Source organism: Palaemon carinicauda, chromosome 16 (genome assembly GCF_036898095.1).
Source record: "Palaemon carinicauda isolate YSFRI2023 chromosome 16, ASM3689809v2, whole genome shotgun sequence".
Taxonomy (NCBI): domain Eukaryota; kingdom Metazoa; phylum Arthropoda; class Malacostraca; order Decapoda; family Palaemonidae; genus Palaemon; species Palaemon carinicauda.
Window position 1 is genome coordinate 25006933 of NC_090740.1, and position 20523 is coordinate 25027455.

Consider the following 20523-nt stretch of genomic DNA (forward strand, 5'->3'; position numbering starts at 1 on the left):
TTTGACACTGCTGATAGTTTCTGGCAACTATGTTAAAACGCGTCATCGTAGGCTAGTTGAATTATTAATAGAATGGGACTAGGGGAGAAGGGTGGGGCAGAACAGACCCGGAAAGGCAGAACTATGAAAATTGCAAGAGATGTATTTTATAATGTGACTCGACGTTGATAAAAAAAAAAAAGCTTCTGTAGATCTGTGCTCGGTATTCATAAACTATTGAAATGTATGAATTTGATGCTCATACAGCACATGTGGATGATGCTCTGATAGTTGAAGTTTGCAGTTGTGATGATGAGGAAACTGTCGTCCTTTCTGATTCGATGTTCCTAATTGCTTCTCCGCTAGTTGATAAAGAACTATATAATGAAAAGCTTTATTTGAATACTTGGTTTTTTTTTTTTTTTTTTTTTGCAGTTCATCGTTATATATGCCTCTTAATGGTGTGCCAGAATCCCCCTTTTTGCTCTGGTGCCTTGGTCTTTGACAGCGAACTTCACAAACCCCCCCCCCCCCCCCTTATCCATTTTATTAGTGGTATCTGAACTTTCATGGACTTATACAGTTATTGTAATCATAGGAATTAGTGATGCTAAAGAAGAATTTTTAGAACTAATATCTAACTAAAGAAAGGCATGTTCTAATTATCTAAGAAAAAGAAAGAAAATGGCAGGACATTAAATGAGAATGACAGATAATCAGCTCTTCTAGGAGAAGGGCACTCCAAAATCAAACCATTATTCTCTAGTCTTGGTTAGTGCCATAGCCACTTTACTGTGGTCTTCCACTGTCTAGGGTTAGAGTTCTCTTGCTTGAGGGTACACTCGGGCACGTTATTTTATCTTATTTCCCTTCCTCTTGATTTGTTAAAGTTTTTATAGTTTATATAAAAGATATCTATTTTAATGTTACTATTCTTAAAATATTTTGTTTTTCCTTGTTTCCTTTTCTCACTGGGCTATTTTCCCTGTTGGAGCCCCTGGGCTTATAGCATCCTGCTTTTCCAACTAGGGTTGTAGCGTAGCAAGTAGTAGTAATAATAATTAACAATAACAGAATGGGTCCCTAGAGATTGCAAAGGAAGCATGGGAAGAAAGAGAAGACGATGAATTGATGTACTAAGAAAATTTGCCGGTGTGACTGACATAAAAAGGCCATTAACAGACGCGAGTGGAATGACATGTCTTAGGGCTTTGATTTGCAGTCGACTAGCAACGGCTGGTGATGATGAATATCAAGTGCATGAATTCATACAACGATAACCTCATGTTTTTTTTTTTTTTTTTTTTTTTTTTATACCTTCCTCCTTTTAATCGAGAAATTATGATAGAATTTTGCGAATAACTCCTCGCTCTCTAGCATTTATGCTAATGGTTGTTTCATTCCAGATGATATTTTGGGAAAGTACTCTGCCAATAAGATAATATTTTCTTGGGAGAGGGAAAAGTCCTATGACTTCAGTAACATCTTGATAATTAACTCATGTTACAATTATCCATGGAGTCCCTCTTGTTCCCTTGAGCAACTGTTTTTATATTCGTGTGGAAAATAAGAAAATCTTTCTATTAACTAAAATCAGGAGTAACGCTAAGAATGAAGTTTGAATTATTTTTCAAAAATATAATTTTTATTTTGGCATGTCAAGCAAATATACTATTAATTATTTCTAAAATATTCTAGTCAAACATTGGTTAGTGATTGCAAATTGGCATGTACGTTAATTTTAAGATAAATATCTACGTGTCTGTCGATTTTGGGTGTCCTTTGGGGTTAAGTGAAATTTCGCTGTATATTCTGAAAATATTTTATTTTATTCATTATTTTCTTGTATTTTGTTTTCTTTTTTTCCTCGCAGTGCTACTTTTCCCTGTTGTAGTCTTTGGGCTTATAACATCCTGCTTTTCCAACTAATGTAGTAGCTTAATTAGTAATACTAATACTGTTTCCTATGCTATGAATAGCTGCACTCCTATTGTTATGGCTCTTCCATAGTTACTCTGTGGCAGTCAGTAGTCCTCCCATTGCACAAGTCGTGGTATTCACCCTCTTTGGAAGAACCTCGAAGCTTTCTGGTGTCCCAATAATCTTAAACGTACAGAACGCAAGTCCATAGCTTCATTAGGGGCTCGGATACCACTATTCCCCCCCCCCCTTTTTTTTTTTACCATGGTCAAGTTCTAAATAGAGGGGGTGGGGTTATGTTCTACTGAAATGTATAGTATCTCATCTCAATTTTTTATTTGAATTTGAATAACAAACATGATATCGGATTAAAAATCGTTTTCTACCCTTTATCATTCTAATTTAAAGAAAAAATTCTGTTTCTAAAGTTATTTTTTTTTTTTCGATATTGATGAATTAATGCCCTAAATTGGGGTTTTCAATTTACTTCGGATTCCAGAGGAGTAGATTTTTCCTTACATCGAACTCAAGGAGAGTAGATACTTCCATACTTCGAAATTTGGGGGAGTAGATGTTTCCGTACTTCGAATTCTATGGGAGTAGATTATTTATGAGAGTAGATTTTTCCTTATTTTGAATTCTATGGGAGTAAATTTTTCCTTTCTTCGAATTCTATGGAAGTAGATGTTTCCTTACTTTGAATTTTAGGGGAGTAGATTTTTCCTTCGAATTTTATAGGGATATATTTTTCCTCACTTTGAATTCTAGGGGAGTGGATATTCTCGAATTCTAGGGGAGTAGACTTTTCCTTACTTCCAATTGGAAAGTAGATTATTCCTTCCTTCGAATTTTAGGGGAGTAGTTTTTTCCTTACTTCGAATTCTATGGAAGTAGATTTTTCCTTACTTTAAATTTTAGGGGAGTAGATTTTTCCTTCGAAATCTATGGGAGTAGATTTTTCCTTACTTGGAATTCTATGGAAGTAGATTTTTCCTTACCTAGAATTCTAGGGGAGTAGTTTTTGCCTTCGAATTCCAAAAGGAATAGATACAAAGATACAAAGCATCACAAGTTCAAGCGACTGTCGCTGTTCTTGAAGTGTGGGTGTAATGATAATGCTGAGAAGGAAAATGCATTCGTCATTTACAGACCTTTCTCCGAGATCAAGAGTCGACTACAATGAAGTACATTGTTAGGTTTATATTTACGTCAGTGAGGGATTTGAATGTGACTTCAATCCAGTCATAAAGCAGAGGTCAAATATGAGCGTGATACCTCAGCTTGAAAACGTTTGTGCATAAGATATATATATATATATATATATATATATATATATATATATATATATATATATATATATATATATATACATGAAAATACACAATTTTCCGTGTATTTATGATCAATACAATAACCCCCAATTTTATGAAAAATTAAATATATTGAGCTTTCGAAGAGATCAACTCCTTTCCTCTTCAGAAAATAAATTTAGTTAGATGGATAGATAGATAGATAGAAGTCATTATGTATGTGTTAAAATATTTATAATTGAATTATTCAGAATCTTTAATATATAACGTTTTATTGAAGAGGTAAAATAATTAATCGAAGAAAACTGATATTTACGAGATTTTATCATTTCTATTTTTTTTAATCCGTCTGTATGTTTTTTGTAATGATAAAAGAAGACATGCATGTAATAAAAGTTTTAGTCTTGTAGGGAATTTTCTATGAGTAATAACTGCAAAAGCACTAATATGAAGTTCAAGGTCACTGAGGAGCCGTTCTTCTGTTCTTTTGTTGAGCACATCCGATTTTGGTGGAACGTCAGCGTGCCGGAAGCGATATGTTGGTTTTGAGTACAACGGAAAATTGCTGAACGTCGAACACGATGTTATTACTGGAGGAACAACGCTGTTATTGGAAGGTGGAACCTTTAAAAAGTCTGCGGTGTTATGGAGGCAAATTTCACTTGACGTTGGTGGATAGAATTTTTCCCCAACATTGTTGTGGCTTTTCATGCTTATCATTCTTGTTTTCAAATTAGCACAAGTTTTTGAAGACAATTTTGGTGAAAAATATTCCCAATACGGTGGTGGAGGGGGAGGAGGGGCTGTTGGGGTTAGGTCTGAGGGAGAGAGAAGTAACTCGCACTATTCACGCGGGAGAAAATGAGCCGGTTTATGCATTATTTGACTGGGGTTACTTGGAAAGCATTTACGGCTGCAGATGGGATGATGGGCACTCTTGATCGGATGAAGAAGCCTGGGCCAGTTGTTGCCATGTAAAGAGGAGAAAGAGAGATTCGGCTTGGACCTTAGTTTAAGGAGCCTTATGGCATGGGCGGTTATAAAGGGCGGGCAATGCTGCGTAGGCTGGGGCGGAGGGGAAGAGAGAGAAAGAGAGAAAGCAGGCATGGGACCAACCTCAAGCTAGTTCATTGGTGGGCGCCGGTGGGCGGTGCCAAAATCCCCAGTCTTGGCCCACCCTAGCGATGCCCGCCCACCCCGAAAAAAAGGACAAATCCACAAAAAAAGAGGAAGAATGCTACGAAAGTCTGCTTTTCATTAACACTGGTGTGAAGAGCGATGTATCCCTTGACCGGTATCCATTGAGGAGAGGAAAGAATAAATATAGAAAGGTCTGGTTTAAAAGGTTGTTTTGGGATATAGAAAAATTGTGAGGTAGGTAGTAGCGTGATTGTGGGAGTGAATCGGAGAAGCGTGAATGTTTGTGATGAAGATATTGGCGCGTGCGCGGCGCGTGCGTGAGTGCCTAGTGGCATTGCGCGCGCGGGCTGGGTAGGCGAGCTGAGCTGTTGGTGGTGTGAAAGGGGGGCGCCTTGGGGGTTTTTGGTGGTGTGGTGCGGCAGTGTTGGCTGAGTGGTCCTAGTGAGCAGGTGTGATAACCTCCCCCATTTAAAAGTGCTGTTTAAAACACAGGGTGCGTGGTCGAGCATCTTCTGCTGCTGCAACATCCTCTTCATCTGTCACATCTCCCGCTGGACTGTGTTCAACGCCCTCCCGCCACACACACTCACACACTGCTTCTTTTCAGTTGAAAGACGGATTTTCGTACAAATATAAGAAAGTGTTATAGTGTTTTGTTGTTATCGTGAAAAGACACGCACACTCATAAGACATAAAGTATCGTAAAAGAAACTAAGAGAGACCGCGACCTTTCTGTCACTTGAGAGAGTCGGTCGCTGTGGCTCCCTGCTCATAGAAATAGCTTCGGACGAATCCTCTTCCTCATCCTCATTTTCCTCCTGTACCATCACCACCACCACCACCACCTTCCTCCTTCTCCAGCAGAGGCAGTAATCAACGAGAGTACGTAACGTGGTGTACGAGACGACAAGAACACTCAAAATTATACTGCGTTCCACAGCTGTCCTGTGTCGTGTGTTTGAGAGATTGTCGTGCCCGTAGAGTGCCGTATCTTCTGCTACAACTACCATCCTACATCCTTTTAACCGTGGCCCTCTTGTCCCAGCAACGTCATCAGAAGCACCAGTAGCAGCGCCGGACATTATTAATCCCGTGGGACGTGAACGTTGAATTGTTCGTCAGGTGAGCTCTTGACCTCCGCTCTCCTCTGTTCTTCCCGTCTATCTTCACACGCCATGGAAGATTCCACCAGGTGATCCTCCTATTCTGTCTCGCTTGCGAGGGGAAAAGTGTCTTGGCCGCGGGCAGGGTTTTGCCTCCCCCTGAGGGGTGTGTGTCCTTAGCTCTTAAAATATATGCAACATTTAAATACAATTACGAAATCAAAAAGGAAGACTCATCATCCCATAATTAGCTTCACACACACTTTTGTCTTAACATATATTAGTTCATGAAAGATCTGTGTTTAGTTAACACTTTGGAAGAGCGCAAGTACAAAGGTTATTGTTGTAAGCGCATATATGTATTTATACGTACACAGCACATCGCCTCAAGTTCGCGGCCAAGCCCCTTGCAATCACATACACACGCTCTGGTCGCTTTTCTCCATCCCTCTTCCCATCCGTAATTACTTGTATAACCTTATCCTGTCCTTTATTGCATGGTTATTTGATACTATTACTAATAAATGTTGTTAACTACTGAATCTGTTTCTCTCCGTCTTGTAGACTTGATATTATCTACCCGGTTTGCATCGCGCAAGAAATCAAACAAAAATAGTAAATCTGATTTATATGAGCATCGAGAAATTAGGGTCGTTTTAGATTCATAGTTTTAACATGTAAAGCTGATTTTAACTTATGTTTCGGTTGAATTTCTAGACTACACCCCTCCCCCTTTATATTGAGGAAATTATTTAAGCGGCGTTGCATCGCAAAATTCGCAGAGCTGTCACTTCTCCGCTCCGACCCCTTCTCCTTCATTTGTCGTTTCTTGGCTCGTGGTACATTTTGCAGCACTGATATCTTCCGTCACGCCGCTGTATTTTCTATTTTTTTATTTTCAATTTTAAAGAACAATTAAATCTAAATGGTTTGCTGTTGTGTGTAATTCGAAGCCATCAGATTCTTCCGATGAAATGTTTTGCATGTTGACGTGGAAGCGGTAGACATGCCTTCTTTATTTCCTTGCTATAGTTATGTGAAGGTTTATTACTGCAGTGTAAAGCTATAAAGGAGCTTGATCACTGCAGTATGGAATTGTAAACGGGCGTGGCGCTTTCACCATGTAGCTATTTGAATATCCGATATGCGACATTCGTCAGTAATGTATAAGGTTTTATTGTGGTAAGTTGTTGAACAAAGACTACTATTCAGATACCTTGTTTGAAAAGAAAAAAAAATGTTAGTTTAAATCGTAGTAGTTATCATTTGTATCTCGGGTTAATGACTTTTTATATTTCATATTTTTTTATATTGTGCCGTAATTTTTATCCTGTTTTCCTGTGTATATGCATTATAATTTTTGTAAAGAAATGAAACTAGGTTCAATATCCATGAAAAAGAACGAAGCTTCAGGAAACTATTAATTAATATATTTTTTTTCCTTGGTCTGCCTTTACATATTCTTAATAATGAAGTAGCGATTTTGAAGATTAAAAATTATCGTTCTTTTGATCTCAAACAATGGAAATATTTACGAAAATATTCATTATATTTATATAAACATACAAATTGGTGTCAAATGGCATTGACACCATACCTGATTCGGGCTAAACATTCAGAATACCTACAAGGTCATATGGATGCCGTTCTTTTAAATTTTATAACTATAATCGTATTATTTGATTCTTATGTTAAATGTTTGGGATTGGTATAATGTACACTTGGAGCTTTTTAAGTCAGCATAATGCCTGGTATATCATTGATTAGATTGAGACTACTAATTACTAACATTCCACGCGCAATTAATACATGACTGGGTTAATAGGCATGCATGGATTTTTGTTGGATTGACTTTTTGTATGATTATATATATATATGTATATATATATGTATATATATATATATATATAGATATATATATATATATATATATATATATTTATATAGATATACAGTATATATATATATATATATAGATATATATATATATATATATATATATATATATATATATATATATAGATATATAGATATGTAATTAATTTGTTATAACTCATGAAAACCGATATTCTGTTTGCACACACTATATATATATATATATATATATATATATATATATATATATATATATATATATATATATATATATGTGTGTGTGTGTGTGTGTGTATGTATGTATGTATGTATATGTAATCTGTAATTTTTCAGAACTCATGAAAACCGGTGTTCTGTTTGTACTGATACACACACACACACACACACACACACATATATATATATATATATATATATATATATATATATATATATATATATATATATATATATATAATCTGTAATTTTTCAGAACTCATGAAAACCGGTGTTCTGTTTGTACTGATATACATACACACACACACACACACATATATATATATATATATATATATATATATATATATATATATATATATATATAATCTGTAATTTTTCAAACTCATGAAAGCCGGTGTTCTGTTTGTATTTATATATATATATATATATATATATATATATATATATATATATATATATATATATATTGTGTGTGTGATTTTTGATAACTAATATTATGAAAACCGGTATTCTGTTTGCACTATTGATAGAATGGGTAAGTAGTTCATGTCATTAACTCTATATCATGGATGAAGTGAGCATTTGTGTTCTTAATATTGTAACTTTGCTTTTTGAGTTTCCTTAGAAATTATACTTTAACTGATCATAGATTTAGTATTTTTTTCAGCTATATATTTCTTGCACCGACAATGCAAAGACTAAAAAGAGTGTACTGTAGTTATCAAGGGATCAGCTTTGCTAAATTTTTCGGAAGCAATTGTTTATGATGGTGCCTTTTATATGACCAAATCTAGTAGATGATTAATTGAATCAATGTAGTTCTTATTCCATGTCTTCAAGGCAGCTCTAACGTTTTTTCTAATTTTCTCTCCTGGCTCAGTTCATTTAACATTATTAGTTATTCTTGAAATGTCATATGTTAAAAGGTATGCGTTAGAGAGGCCTCAAGTTTCAGACATGCTCTAATCCCATATTTGACCTCTGGAAATCTTTCTTTTATACCAGTACAGAAAATCTTTTCGTTATCCAGACAGCCTTCTGGAATTTTAAACGGCTCCTTTTAGATTTATATTTTAAGCTCTTTCTATCTTGATTGCCTAAACATCGTTTATTTATAATATAGTAAAGGTTAAACACTTTGGATATTCCTTTTTTTTTTGTGAACTATTACATAAAAGCAAAAGTAGACGCTGTCTATTTCGGGAGCTGTCAGTCTCTTGAATGCAGCTTGCAATCCAAGGTTTTTTTTTTTTTTTTTTTTTTTGTTCTCCAGTAACATTACTTTAAAATGCTCCCGTCAAAAGTACGTTCTTGGTTACGTGAGTGTCCTTTGATTCTTATTCTGATTGAATTTCAACTTTGAGTAAGTATTCAGTCCTCTGTTTGTTTTTGTATAGAATTTTATTCTGTGATGTGTGTAAATTATCGTTATGTTTATATAGTTGTAATTTTTTCATTCAGCATTTGTGTTATGTATAGGTTTTAATGGGCAATGTGCACTGTGTATATATATATATATATATATATATATATATATATATATATATATAAATATATATATACACGGTACATACGTATATGTATATACATACATAACTTAAATATAACGTATGTGTATATGTATATACACAAACACACAATACTTCTTAGGAAATGTTTTATATATTCTGAACAGTTTTCACAGTGGTTCAAGACTTTGCTTTAGAAGCCTCCTTTATGTGAAAAAAGTAAAGAGTATTATGGGATTTTTACTGTTGACTTTCTCCAAATCATGCTTTAGTAGCCATGTATGATTAGTTTAGTCATTCCTTTTTCATTTTTCTGTATTTTTGAGTCACCCTTGAAATACACAATGATATTAGATTGCTTGCTTCAGTTGCCTAGTCATTACGTACCTGGTAGTATTTGACTTTGGGGGGTTGTAACCCGATGAAAGATGTGTTTGGATTGATTGGTTGCAACCTTGCAACCTTTTCTCAAAATATCTGAAAATTAAATGGTAAACATCGGATGTTTGTATATATGGACTGGGAAATCAAGGACTAGCCCTCTGTGCGGAAAACTTCTGCAGCTTCTGGCTCATCAGTAGCTAGTAGACTCCTTGTACACAGTTCTGTCTGCATGGATTAGCCCTCTGTGTAGGAAACTTCCACAGGCTCTGGCTCATCAGTACCTCGTCAATTCATTGTACACTGTCCCATCTGCTTCCTTCTAATATGCACTGTTTCTTCTCAGCATCATTTTTCCGTCTTCCTATCCAAATGCACCTGTCTGTTTCCCGCCATTCTTTCCACGTTGATCATGCCACCTCAAGACGGCTCAATCTATCTTCATCAGCATTGTCGTCACATTGCCCATCTCCGTTTTTCTCAACCTTTCCAGATGTTTTGCCTATCATACTTCGAAAACTGTTTATCTTGAAAAAATCAACATGTATTATATATCTTCCCAAATGCATTTTATTCACCCAATATGCGTTATATATACAGTATATATATATGTATATATATGTATATATATATTACTGTATATATATATATATATATATATATATATATATATATAATATATATATATATATAATATATATATATATATATATATATATATATATACATATATATATACATATATATATATATATATATAATATATATATATATATATATATATATATATATATATATATACTTATATATATATGTGTGTATATATATATATATATATATATATATATATATATATAAAGTATTATATCAAACCATTTATCCATTTACTAATCAGATCATAGCAGAATTTATGGTCTGGCTGAATGGATAGCACATTGAACTTGTCATTGCTCGGCGCTGCCTGGCTCAGCTGGTGGATGAGTTTGTCTTCCCCAAAATGATAGATTATCAAATTCCTTTTAAATCATTTTAATTTCACTGAAATAATCTTCAAAACTAGTGTGGAAAGTTCAATCTTTGTGCAAAGACAACTTAACCTAGTTTTATTATCCTAGCGAGTCTCCTGGTTGCAAGGAAGTTTCATTTCTAGTGGTTAATTTTTTTCCTGTAATACATAAGCCTCTTGTGTCGTCAATTAAGAGGATTCAGTATTGCTTTTCTTCGTAGCCGAATAGTCTTTTGGGGTTCTGGCCTTGAAACCACAATTATTTTTGTGCATTTTATAATTTTAAGGTTTAGCATGCATTGTAAATTATATGCATATAAACATTTTTGTGTCCATTTACCCCTATACTACCTCTTTGAGATGGTCGTGTGTTAACACACTTATCAACTTTACAGCAATGAGGTCTTGGGCTTATGCTTCTTATTTTCAAGAGAAGAGGAATAGGAACTTCTGAGTACACCACACTTTCTTGAGATCAGTCTCATTCTTTCCTGCTCAAAATGCAGCTAGTGTTTTTTTTTTTTTTCACATAACGTAACTGTAGCAATTGTACATCAAATAGGCTGGAAACTATTGAAAAAACGACAAAAATTTTTTTTTACAACATTCGTATCAAAATGTGTTGCTATATATACAGTATATGATGTGATATAATATGAATAATAGTATATGCACAGTATACTATACTCTCATTATATAAAAAGTGTGTGAGAGTGTAAAATTAGACTATCGACCCCCGACTATAGCTCACTAAAGTTCACACAGCTGTATGGTTAGCTGTGAGGTCTTATTTGGAAGTCAGAATGTGTAAAATTTTGTACTTTTCATATATATATATATATATATATATATATATATATATATATATATATAAAATGTGTGTGTGTTAGATATGCTTAGGAATGCTTTCTGGACAGAATATTCACAAGCAAAATTCATGGATAAAGATCTATGAGAAGAATTGGAAAGGAATGGCCCTAGTATGTAGCTTGTGGAAATTTGTGAAAGATAAAATGTGAATCGAGTCAACGCATGCTCTGGAGTTCAACATAAAACTGATGAGCTGGCTTTAGAATTTCATAGACGATCCAGCTGTTGAATTATGACTTAAGGTTTTACCATCTCTGCAAAGCATTCCTGTTAAAATAACCTCATAAGTTGGGCTTTTTGTGGATTAGTTATATATGTATGTATGTTGATGGTGATAGTAAACACTGCCAGTTTCAATTGTGAATTTACTTATAGGTACTATTATGTATACTGCTTTAGGCCCAGTAGTGGAGAGCTCCTTTTAGTTTTTGCGCCTTTCACCATGTGGTACGTGACACATTTTGCTGTCTATAAATTCGGGCGGAGACTGCAATTTTAGTAGTTTCCCTTCACTTAGAAGGTGCCGAGATTCACTTCACTTGAAGGAGGAATGCATTTCCCTTCACCTATAAGAGGGATATCAATTTGGTAGTTTCCCTTCACTTATTTGAGGGATGGGATTTTTGTAGTTTCCCTTCACTGACATCATGTATGCATTTCCCTTGACATATAAGAGGGATGCGTTTACCTTCTCTTAAAGAGGGATTATTTTCTTTTCACTTTTAAAAGGGATGTGAATTTGGTTGTTTCCCTTCACTTACAAGATGGATGCATTTCCCTTCACATATGAGAGGGTTGTGTTTCCTTTCACTTATGAAGGATATGTTTGCTTTCACGTAAAAGAGGGATGCATTTCCCTCCACATTTTCCCTTCACTTTAGAGGGATGTTTCCCTTCACTTATAAGAAGGATGCGTTTACCTTCACTTGAAAGAGTAATGCATTTCCCTTTCCTTATGAAAGGGATGTAAATTTGGTTGTGTTTCCTTTCACTTATGAAGGATGTGTTTTCTTTCACATAAAAGAGGGTTGCATTTTCCTCCACCTAGGACATGGATGCATTTCCCTTCACTTAAAAGAGGGATGTGTTTCCCTTCATTTAAAAGAGGGATATATTTCCCTTCACTTGTAAGAAGGATGCGTTTACCTTCACTTGAAAGAGTAATGCATTTCCCTTTCCTTATAAAAGGGATGTAAATTTGGTTCTTTCCCTCCACTTACAAGATGGATGCGTTCCCCTTCACATATGAGGGCAATGTGCTTCTCTTCACCTATAAGAGGGATGTGTTTCCTTTCACTTGAAGGAGGGGTGCGTTTCCCTTCACTTTAAAGAGGAATGTGTTTCCCTTTACTTACAAGAGAAATGTAATTTTGGTCATTTCCATTCACTCATAAGAGGGATGCGTTTCCCTTCTCTTATAGGAGTGATGTTTCCCTTCACTTACAGGAAGGATGCTTTTCCCTTCACTTGGAAGAGGGATGCATTTCCCTTTCATAAGAGGGATGTGGTTTCCCTTCACCTATAAGAGGGATGTGTTTCTCTTCACCTATAAGAGGTATGCGTTTCCCTTCACTCATAAGAGGAATTGTGATTCCTTTCACTTATAAGTGGGATGTGTCCCTTCAATAAGAAGGATGCATTTCCCTTCACTTATAAGAGGGATCAGTTGCCCTTCACTTATAAAAAGGATGCATTATCCTTCACTTAGAGGAGTGATGGGATTTCCATTTTATAAGAGGGATGTTTCTCTTAACATATAAGAGGAATGTGTTTCCCTTCACTTATAATAGGGATGTGTTTCCCTTCACTTATAATAGGGATGTGTTTCCCTTCACTTATAATAGGGATGTGTTTCCCTTCACTTATAAGAGGGATGTACTTCTCTACATTTTGAAGAGGGATGCATTTCCAGTCAATTATAAGAGTGATGTGATTTTTGTTGTTTCCCTTCACTTAGAAGATGCATGCATTTCCCTTCACTTTAAAAAGGGTTGTGTTTTCCTTCACTTAAACAAGGGATGCGTTTCCAGTCACATATAAGAGGGACGTGTTTCCCGTCACGTATAAGAGGGATGTGTTTCCCTTTACTTAGAAGAGGAATGTAATTTTGTTTCTTTTCCTTCATTATAAAGTGATGTGATTTTGGTCTTTTCCTTCATTAAAAAGAGTGGTGATTTTTGCTCTTTTTCTTCACTTATTAGTGTCATGTGAGTTTGGTCTTTTCCCTTCTCTTATAGGAGGCATGTGTTTCCCTTATAAGAGGGCTACCATTTCAGTCGTTTCCCTTCACTTATAAGAGGGATGTATTTCTCTACATTTAGAAGAGGGATGCGTTTCCATTCAATCATATGAGGCATGGGATTTTTGTTATTTCCCTTCACTTAGTAAACGAGGGATGTGTTTCCCGTCACGTATAAGAGGGATGTGTTTCCCTTTACTTATAAGAGAAATGTGACTTTGGTTCTTTTCCTTCTTATAATAGTGATGTGATTTTGGTTCTTTTCCTTCAATTATGTGATGAGAATTTGGTTTTTTGCATTCACACATAAGAGGGATGCGTTTCCATTCTCTTAAGGAGGATTTGTTTCCCTTCACTTATAAGAGGGATACGTTTCCCTTCTCTTAGAGGAGCAATGTGTTTCCCTTCACTTATAAGAGGGCTACATTTCCCTTCTCTTGTAGGAGGGATACGTTTCCCTTCACTTGAAAGAGGGCTGCCATTTCAGTCGTTTCCCTTCACTTACATCAGGATGCCAGAAAACCTCAAATCAATCAATCAGTCCCTTCATTTACACTAGAGATGCGTTTCACTTCACTTACACTAGGGATGCATTTCCGTTCACTTATAAGGAGGATTTGTTTCCCTTCACTTATAAGAAGCCTTTTCCCTTCACTTAAAATAGTTTTTTCTCTTGTATAAGAGGAATGGGTTTCCCTTCACCTATAAGAGGGGTACATTTCCCTTCACTTATTAAAGGGATGTATTTATATTTAGAAAAGGGATGTGTTTCAATCCAATTATAAGAGGGATGGGATTATGGTAGTTATCCTTCACTTATAAGAGGGATGCTTTTCCCTTCACTTACAAAATTGATGAGTTTCCCTTCACTTATAAGGTGGCGAGTTTCACTTCACTTAAAGGAGAATGCATTTCCCTTCACCTATAAGAGGGATATCAATTTGGTAGTTTCTCTTCACTTATTTGAGGGATGGGATTTTTGTAGTTTCCCTTTACTGACATCATGTATGCATTTCCCTTGACATATAAGAGGGCTGCTTTTCCCTTCACTTATAAGAGGGATGCATTTCCCTTCACGTATAAGAGGGATGTGTTTCTCTTCACATATAAATAAAAGAGATGTATTTCTCTTCACTTAGGGATGTGTTTCTCTTCACTTATTTGAAGAATGTGTTTCTTTTCACTTATAAGAAGGATGTGTTTCTCTTCACTTATAAGAAGTATGTGTTTCTCTTCACTTACAAGAGCGATATGTTTCTCTTCATTTATAAGAGGTTTGCATTTCTCTTCACTTATCAGAAGGTGTTTCTCTTCACTTATCACAAGAATGTGTTTCTCTTCACTTATAAGAGGGATGTGTTGCTCTTCACTTATAAGAGGGATGCATTTCCCTTAACATAAAAGAGGGGTATATTTCTCTACATTTATAAGAGGGATGAGTTTCTCTTCACTTAGAAGAGGTATGCATTTCCCTTCACTTAGAAGAGGGGCACATTTTCCTTCACTTAGTAGATAGATGTGATTCTCTTCACTTATGAGAGATGTTTCTCTTCCCTTATAGGAAGGATGTTTCTCTTCATTAGAAGAGAGGTGTACTTCCCTTCACTTAGAAGAGGGATGTGTTTCTCTTCACTTAAAAAAGTGATGTTTCTCTTCACTTAGAAGAGGGATGCGTTTCATTTCATTTACATAAGGGATGCGAATTTGATCGTTTCTCTTCACTTATAAGAGAAATGCATTGCCCTTTTACGAGGAAAGCATGTCCTTCACTTTAAGTGGTTTTTCTCTTCTCATTTAAGAGGGATGCAATTTTGGTCGTTTCCTTTTGCATTTCCCTTCAATTATAAGAGGGGTGTAGTTTTGGTCGTTCCCTTCACTTGCAAGACGGATGCATTCCCTTCAATTATAAGTAATATTTTCCCTTCATTTATAATAGGGATGCGATTTTGGTCATTCCATTCATTTATAAGAGGGATACGATTTCGGTCGTTTAATTTCGTTTCCCTTCTCTTATAAGAGGAATTCGTTTCTTATAAAAGAAACGTGTTTCTCTTCACCTATAAGAAGGATGTGTTTCCCTTCAATTATAAGAGGGATGCGGTTTTGGTGATTCCCTTCACTTATAAGAGGGAAGAATAAGGACTATCCAGTGTGTTATAATCTTCCAGAGCTCACGTTACAGTGAGAATTATATTGCGCCTTTTGATGTGGTTTTATTTTCTGTTTAAATTATTGCTGTCATCAGTGAATCCTTCCTTTGATAAGTTTTACTTAATCCAAATCAAGGTGTTAGCTCTAAGTATGTGATGTTCATGAGAAGGGTTTACTTACATTTATCGGATTTGTAAATGTTTTTGCTAAGGACTTTTTAGTATTTTCAATATTTTCATTGGAAACTAGTACTTGATATTCTATGTCCTTATGGTATAAAAGGTTTTATGTCTTGATTTAGAGATAAAATGAGTAGCATAACTGAAAATTCACTAAAGAAAGGTAGGGTGCCCCAGGAAGAAAATTTTGAAGTCTCCAGGCAAAAATTTCCATTACAATAGCTTATATGTAAATGCATATACTGTAGTCCTAAACTGATTTGTTGCATGTAATTTAGAGCATTATTTACATGTTGGTTGGTAGTTTGTAATATTTTACTTTTTTCTTATGCAAAGTTGCAAACTATCCATTGTACTGTGTAACATTTTGGGGGTGGCGTCTTAACGGAATACACCAAATATGTACGTGTGTAGTAAGAAACTTTTTCTTCAACTTTGAGTGGCTGTAGCTCAGTGTGAATAATGACAAGTAAAATTACCAAAAATCCTCTGAGTCATGTTGACACCAATTGTGTCGAGTAGCAACTGGTGATTGAGGTTTGTTAGGTGACGGACATCGTCACAGAAGATCAATATGGCACTTGGATATAATGAAAAACTTCTTTGACTTAAGGAAAATAAAAATTTTGAAATATATTGTTTCAAATTGTAGACATGAGGTTAGGTTGAATTATTTCCTTAATTGTGAAACAGTCGATAGTTGTCTCTTCAAGCACCTTAGAATGTGATCTTCAGGTTGTTGGCTGGAGGGATGGGTGTGTTTAATATCTACTTTTGGCTACTCCCCTATTGGGATTATTTTTCTTTATATTTGAAGACATCATCCTGAGTATCCTCTTCTCGTTAGAACTGAAAACTTGCTATTTTTCTTAGACTTTAGTTTTGCTTTTTTCAGCTATATCGTACCGCAGTATTTTGAGTTTTGTCCTAGTAAGCTTGAGGATAGTGTGTTCACTTCTGATATGCACAATACTTGTGTAATTGTCATATTACACAGCCATGTGTTTTCTTGACCAGCTAAACTGTACTTCACTTTTTTCGAATAAATTGCTCTAATTTCAAGTGAGTTTGAAACTTTATCAGTTTTCAGTCGTTCATCTATCCGTCCGTCATGTCTGTATGTACTGTGTATTCATATGAATTTTTAACTTGTACAGAACTCTTAGCTTAAATTTTATACAGTTCAAATATTTGTCGGTAAAGGGAGACCAGGTTAGTTTTGAAATGGAGTGTTAGGACGCTTCCTAAAGAAAAGATTTAAAAAAGAAAATGAAAATAAGTGGGTGGGTCATTTGTAAATAGCAAAACCCTTTTTGGGGGAAACCGTCCTTGTGTAGTTGAGATTAAAGGGGAAGCTATGGACCCAAGGCTAGATGGGATCTACAGTAGCGGTCGGAAATTTATCCAGAAGGAAGGGGAAAAAAATGTCCAATTAGAAACTATCCTTCTGTAGTATTTTGATTTCAAACAGTTGTTCTAGCCACCAGGGCGGGACCAAAGGATTGCAGAGTGCATATAGATGAGTGAAAGTCTGAGAAAATTTCTTTCTGTAATATTTATATTTTAACCTATGGATTTAGTTGCCTTGGTGGAACCAAAGTATTTTATAAGGATTAGTAAGAATAATCCTCAGTAATTGCAACAGTGTAATATAGGCGAGTTTTGTGGCTCAAAGACTTTTTTTCTTTGTTTGATGTAAGAGATTACAGAGGTACTAGTTCCATTGAAGTATAGGTACGGCCACGCAGAAAAATATCCTGTGATAGGAATGAAATGTGTACTCATTTGATTTGTTTTACAGTGGGGACTCCGGTATGAAATTTGCAATAGAACACATGGTACAGTAAATTATTTTATGTGTATGGTTTTTACTTGCAATTATAGATAGATGTATAGTATATAAAAAAAGTCTCCTAACTCTAATTACAGTTAAATATATTTTATATTAAAAAAGAATGTAAAAATATTTCTGGTCCTTATAGTGACACAGCGTTTAGTTTGTCTGACGTACATGTTTTTCTATCATGATTTTAGAGTGAAAATTTTTGTAATTTTCCAATTTGGTGAATTAAACTTATTTCATGGGAGATAAGGCCATAGATACTATGAATAGAGCAGGGGAAATTATCTAGAGCTACATTGCTGGGAGGAACGTAGAGAGGAGAGGTCCCCTTTTTTGTTTCATTTGTTTGATGTCGGCTACCCCCAAAAATGGGGGGGAAGTGCCTTGGTATATGTATGTACATTGCTGACTGTTGTTGAAAAATAGGAAAATTTTTATCTAAAGTGGCTGAATTTAGAGGGAATAAAATGTTTTTCTAAATATTCCAGAAAAAAAAATCAGATTTTTATTTGTGGAATTACAATAGATTAACTATTGCTAGCAACCAAGCCTACCCAACCGCGGAAATAATGTTGTTTAGTATTTTTGCCTAGGTATTTGATGAAATGGTGTAATATTCCAGGGGGTAGTTAGTAGTATTAGAAACCATGTAATATTCCAATGTGGTTGTTTGTACACATTATAGAAACGGTGTAATACTGTATTCCAATGTGGTAGTTAGTACACATTATAGAAACCGTGTAATATTCCATGGTGGTAGTTAGTACACAGTATAGAAAGCATAATATTCCAAGGTGGTTTAGAAACCATGTAATATTCCAAGGTAGTAATTAGTACATAGTATAGAAACGTGTAGCATTCCAAGGTGGTAGTTGTACACTGTACAGAAACCGTGTAATATTCCATGGTGGTAGTTAGTGCACAGTATAGAAAGCATAATATTCCAAGGTGGTTTAGAAACCGTGTAATATTCCAAGGTAGTAATTAGTACATAGTATAGAAACGTGTAGCATTCCAAGGTGGTAGTTGTACACTGTACAGAAATCGTGTAATATTCCAATGTAGTAGGCTAGCACACAGCCTTTAGAAACAAGATCAAGTTAGTCATAGGCCTTTGATACTGGTAGACTTATTTATTGATAACCATACTGATGATAAGTCTTGTTCTTGGTAATTCATTGCGCTTAGCTTTTGCCTAGACAACGAGTGGTGAATTTCCTTGTGCTTAGGGTTTCAACATAAGTTTGATATTAGGCATTACAAGAAATGAATTAACAGCAAAGGCATATTTTGTTCTTTATCTATAAACTGCCCTGTCTTATGGGATGGTCATTTTAATTTAATGCACGTAGGTATTGTATTGTCTTACATTACGAATGGAAAGAATGATCACTTGTCCTATGGTATTTCCCCTATGTAATAAAGAGCAAGTGTATGGCCATATATATATATATATATATATATATATATATATATATATATATATATATATATATATATATATATTTGGCCACGCTCGGCTGCATTGCCAGACGCACAAGTACTCGGTCTCTCCCCGTCCTTAGGGTAGGGAGAGAGGGAGTAATCCTATTCTGGTGATAAGGGGTACCCTGAGATATAAAGTGTCAGCGGATGTGAAGCGTTGATTCTGTGCACGTATCTATCTTAATATTTATCTGTAATTTTTGACGGGTCGCGTACATTAGTTGTTGTATAAAGAGGAAGCTCGTCAGAAATAACGTGCTTTATCCAAACGAATGAAATAGAAAGTTATCCTTCTGGAGTAGGTATCGTTGGTAAAATGGCTTAGTGGCCCTGTAGTATTTACTCATGAAATATAGACTTTGGCTTCATGATGCTAGTTACAGCACAAGAAGTCTTCATGATAACTTCAGGATGCCAGAAAACTTTCAATCAATCAATCAATCATGATAACTTCCAAACCATTGTGAAAAACGAGTAATAAAAGCACCGAGAGAGCACATACCTCCGCCAAGGCATCTCGGTTCCCTCATACTATATCGACCTTCAATGGGTCCCTATTTATTTGTTCCAATTTTGGATAAGCAGGTCCGGAATAATCCAAGTTTTAGACCATAATGCGAGACCTTACGATGGCTTTATGCTGGAAATTTTTACCAAGTATTCTGTCCTTTATTTGTTGAGTAATAAGCAAAATATCCAACTTGATCTAATCTAATAGTGAAGACTCCTTTTTAAAAAATGCTTGATCCGGATCGTCGGCAATATCTAGTCACTTCTAAGTTAGCTCATTTCTGTCGTATCTGAAATTTTCATAAGAATTCACCCTTAACTCTTGAGTAATGCTGGGGACAAGCAGACAGAGGTGAAAACGTATTCTCCTTTTAACTAGAAATCGCATTTATGAAAACTGGTAGAATATTTTTTCCATTGTTGTTGGCTTTGCTCGCATTAAACAATAGCAAGTCAACTTCGATATTGCATCTATGTATGCTTTTAATCCAACAGTATGTATTGTAATATATTGATGAAATATCAAAGGTAAAGATTTAGAATCTGAGAACAAAAAGCTTTATAGAGAGAAACATTGGATTAGAAGTAAAGTATTGTCTACAGGGACTGGAAGGTTAAAAGTTTGATCATGGCAGAAGGTTGTAAGCTGATTTGAATCTGCAGGGGTAGCAAGGGTACTGTATAAAGCATACGTTTGCCAGTTCCTCCTTGTGAATAAAAACTAATTGTTACAAGTGACCTTATTCTTGACCCATTGATCTGTTCGTCACTTTGATGGCCATGAAATACTCATGCGAGTTACTCT

At 35.2% G+C, this 20523-nt stretch overlaps 1 protein-coding gene across 18 annotated transcripts in view; it reads left to right on the forward strand.

The window, feature by feature from the left end:
• Nucleotides 1-20523, forward strand: part of LOC137655695 (ELAV-like protein 1) — a 310530-nt gene that overhangs the window by 131371 nt on the left and 158636 nt on the right. For 8 of the 18 annotated variants that reach the window (XM_068389677.1, XM_068389680.1, XM_068389684.1 and 5 more), the window contains exon 1: nucleotides 4762-5541. The exons of 3 other annotated variants lie outside the window; for them this stretch is intronic. In XM_068389677.1, coding sequence (XP_068245778.1) covers nucleotides 5525-5541 — 17 coding nt within the window. In that variant the 5' untranslated portion in view covers nucleotides 4762-5524. Of the gene's footprint in view, nucleotides 1-4760; nucleotides 5542-20523 lie in introns of those variants that run through there. 7 more of the 18 variants (XM_068389667.1, XM_068389682.1, XM_068389679.1 and 4 more) reach the window with 2 other exon arrangements.